The following is a 4267-nucleotide window of genomic DNA, read 5'->3' on the forward strand; positions in this document are numbered from 1 at the left end:
GAGCGCGTCCCGCCCGCTCCCGCAGGGACCCGCACTGGCGGCTGGGCGGCGCTCGGCGAAAGTGGGCCCCTCGCGGGCCGGCGGGCGGGCGCAGCCATGGAGCCCCGCAGCATGGAGTACTTCAGCGCCCAGGTGCAGCAGAAGGACGTCGGCGGCCGGCTGCAGATCGGCCAGGAGCTCCTGCTCTACCTCGGCGACCCCAGCGCCATTCCGGACCTGGAGGAAGACCTGGGCCGCCTGGGCAAGACAGTAGACGCGCTCACCGGCTGGGTGGGCTCGAGCAACTACCGGGTAAGCGGCGGCGACGGCTGTGGCCCGGCGGGCACGCCCTCCCGGCCGGCCCTTTAATCCCGGACGTACGCCTCCGCCAGGAGAGCTCCTGGGATGCGTCCGGCGCCGGGGGAAACACGGGTCTCATGGCGCGCCCCCACTGGCGAGCCTGCCTCTCCGTACGCGAGCCAAGGACTGACTTCCCACCACGACCAAGTTTTTCCGCACTTGTGAACAATGACAAATTCAGCGACTCCGTGACACGTTGCGGAGTTACTTGGCACTAGGACACAATGTTCATCACTTATTTTTAAAAAATCAGCGATAACTTACATCCGTACAGTAAGGGGCTCAAAGACGTTTTAACATTTGTACGCACCTGTGTAAACACTACGCAAACCACGACATAGGACAGTAGGATATAATTTTGAGTTGAAAAGAGATGTCCAGTTAATCCCTTGTTAATTAATGATTTTTATCCTATTTAATGTCCTGTTTTATGTTTATGTCTGGGAGATTGTGATCTTCGTCTGTAAAGCGATTTTAGGGCTTAATCAGGTGCCCAGTTGTATTTACTGTTAAATCTAGTGAGATGTTGGCTTCATAACATTATTTGCTTATCGTTTACTTACAACAGAAAACAGTTGAATGCCATCATTTTATTTTGCCGCAGTTAAGGACTGATTCGCTTTTGAAACCGTGTCTTAGCAGGTTTAGCTGATGCTGAAAAAAAAAAAGTAAAAAGATGAGATACAGAAGGAATGAGTGTTTCTGAAGAGTCAGTAGTAGGAAGGCTGTAATGTAATCACAGTGGGAGACCAGGTAAATATTCTGTAATTAGCCTATGCTGTAGTCGTTAGCAGTTACTTTTCTTTCTAGTCTTCTGGTGGCAGTGTTGCTTTAAAATGCTGGCCCGAACCGCCTCTGAGTGAAGTGATTCTAAGTATTATGTCCTTATAACCCAGCTAATAGGCTGTACTTTGAAAGCGTTTGTCCACATAAAGAAGAAAAGCAAACTCTAGAATTATGATGCAGATTTAATTGTGAAACGTATATGCATTTTGGAAAGGTTAGACTTTTACAAGGGTAATAAACAGTTTGAAAATTAACCACTTGATGCTCCATTACATACTATTTCTTTCTTTTTTTTTTTTTAAGCTTGGGAAAATTTAATATTTAATAATATGTTATTAACACTTTGGGGGTTATTCTTATTTCTTTGGAAGAAACAAACTAAATTTACTTACTGTAAGAAGTATACACATTCAAGGTAGTTGATTCTATGCTGCAGCATAGGCTGTTGTCGAGAGTCAGCTCTTTGGAAACGTTTGCTCCCCTTCTCAAATGAAGTTTGATGTGCCACCTTCTTCTACATTGGCTGTAGTGAATTGGCTTTGTGCCATTTCACTCCTCAGATGTACCATCAGTGGATGACAGTTGAGTAGGCCCATTTCCTGAAACACACTTGGCATCTGTTATACCACAGCATCCCAATTTTTCTGTTATGCCTCTAAGCCCTGCTTCCACTTAGTACTATATTTTTCATTTAACTGGTCCTTAAGAGTTAGAATCCATCGGGCTTCTGAGCCAGGTTCTCATCTGTTTTTCTGCACATTCTCTCCGTGCTTCTCACTAGGTACTGTAGCCTGAGACAATTTCAGCAATCAAAAGAGAACTACCACAGGCTCCCACCACCTTATCAATGCACTTCCTTGAAGTTGTGACCATGTAGTCTGAAAAAAAGTAAGCCGAGATGCCGGGTACCATTCAAGCTTTATTAGAGAAAGAAATCTGCCGGGCTGTGCTCAAAATGGAGGACAGCCCGGGGCTGCCCTGAAAATGGGGGACAGCCGCTAACCTAGGGTAGTGGGAGCTTATATTGGTATGTTGGCGCCAAGAGCTGGGTGATGTCATTCAGGGTGGGGATTGAGTTAGGTCATGGGAATGGAAAGTTCTGCACGTGCAGAAACGCCGAAAGTTTCATTTCCCCCCGAAACTTCTTGTAAAAGAGAACGGGGGAGGGGAGGAGGTGGACGGTGCCGTTTTGTACTTGGGCTTGTCTAAAATGGCGCTGGTTATGTTGCAGATCTATTATTCCTGCCTTTGAAGTATAGGAAAAAGGGCAGAGGTATCATTCTTCTGAAGCTACTATCTGCTGGAGATGGGTGAAGATATGGAAAAATAAAAGATTTATGTTGGCGGGTAAAACAATTAGGTGGTGGGGTATTGGTTTCATGTGGGGAGGCTGTATTCCTCTGGGGAAGGGTCGCTGATTCTGAGGGGCTGATATCCTCCTCGCAGGAACAATTTGGCGACCTTTTGGTTGGTGAAAGCCTGCATACATTCCTGCAAGAAATTAGAGAAACACCAAAAGAGACAGGGACCAAAAAGTAGGATGAGGCACAGTTAGGGGGTCCTAGCAGGGGCATAAGCCAGGGTATCCAAGGGTTCGGTGAAATGGTGTAAGTTGTTTTGGATCACCCCGGACTCATTTATGTAATAACAGCATTTCTCCCCCAAGAAGAGGCAGGTGTCTTCTTCTCAGCTGTAAGGAAGTAAAGGGCCTGACGGTTCTGTAAAGTGACTGTCAACTGTCGCAAGTGAGGTGACCTGTCACTGGAGGGAGGAGATGCTATCTATGCTTAGTTCTTCTGAGAGTTTTTGATAGAATTCAGAGGCAGTAGCAGGGCCTGCTATTCCAGTCCCAGTTGCAGGAAGGATCCCTGCCCCAATTAGAAGGTACAATTAGTGCCCTGAGGGAGCTGGGGGCACTTCCTGAGAGGGGGGACCAAAGTTAGTCCCAGTCCTGTATCTCCATCTCTTCATCTGTCTGGAGGGTGATGTCGGGGATGAGCCAATAGAATATGCAAGAAATTGTGTTGGGGGACAGGCAATAGGATAACGTAGTTTTACAAAGGAAATATTTTCCAGTTTTAGGCCATGGATGAGGAGGGGGTGAGTGAGTGGCAGCGTTTGGTGTTAGTGAGGCAGAGTGTGGGCAGGCCCCGCACAAAGCTGACAGTCCCCACTGAGGTGAGATTAGAGGAAAGTGAAGAGATGTTTATGGAAACATTGCGGGCTACATCGACAGGGAGGGGGGTGGCCACAAAAAGTTTCTTGCGAAGTGGGAGACAGATGAGTCACTCAGGGACCAGTCTGATTCGCTGCGGACTGCATTGTCCCTGTGGACCTGGAACCTCCATGTTCCAGGTAAGGGGGAGCATTGAGATAGGAGGAAAAACACAGGAAGGATGCAAAGGGTTAGGGAGCCAAAAGAATTTAAAGAACACATTGCCACAATTAAATTAAGAAGCATCCTATCAATAGGAGGTAAAGGAGTGCCAGGAGAAATCTTCCTATAATGTTACACTCTTTTGGGGCAGCACTGGCCAATTCTGTAGCAAGTACTAGAACAGATAGTATAATAGTAGCTCTTGTGTGAAGGACGTGAAGCAGGCCTGTAAGATTGAGAGGATAATCACTGTGGGAAAAATTATCCTTCTGGGATTGGGGAAAGAGTGGAGGTCCTGGAGATTTTTAGTTTTGTGGGTCCTAAAATGGACGAAGTGTGAGGAGATGTTGGGTTAGGGGTTGAGTAGAGGGACCCCTCTGGCTTGGTGTTAGCAGATTTTTGGGTAAAGTCTCAGGTGCTAGTTTTACCAAGGATAAGTGATACCAAGGGGCCTTTCTTAGTACTTTTACTGCTGTGGGGGTGGCAAGAAGTACTGTATAAGGCCATTTCCAACATGGTGAGAGAGGCTTTGGGATTCTGGTTTTAATATACACTTGCTGTCCTGGCCTCAGTTTAAAGTCTGAGAGGGTGGCGGAGAAAGGATGAGGTAACAGGAGGTTGGCCTGTACCCTAAGATACCTAATGAGCGAAAGAGTAGGGAGATACTGGCCTAAAGGCGATGAGCTGGAGGGGAGAGGTGTGAGAGTGAAGGGCCTACTGTATGTAAGTTCGAGGGGGCTGAGGCCTGTGGACTTGCGGGGGGGG

General features: G+C 47.5%; 1 protein-coding gene across 2 annotated transcripts in view; it reads left to right on the plus strand.

Annotated features, from left to right (window-relative positions):
* The first annotated feature begins 96 nt into the window (after nucleotides 1–96).
* CLASP2 (cytoplasmic linker associated protein 2) overlaps nucleotides 97–4267 on the plus strand; it is a 192309-nt gene continuing 188138 nt past the window's right edge. For both annotated transcript variants that reach the window (XM_008578557.1, XM_008578556.1), the window contains exon 1: nucleotides 97–291. In XM_008578557.1, coding sequence (XP_008576779.1) covers nucleotides 97–291 — 195 coding nt within the window. The remainder of the gene's footprint in view (nucleotides 292–4267) is intronic.

This window comes from Galeopterus variegatus, unplaced genomic scaffold (assembly GCF_000696425.1).
Source record: "Galeopterus variegatus unplaced genomic scaffold, G_variegatus-3.0.2 Scaffold1718, whole genome shotgun sequence".
NCBI classification, from domain to species: Eukaryota; Metazoa; Chordata; class Mammalia; order Dermoptera; family Cynocephalidae; genus Galeopterus; species Galeopterus variegatus.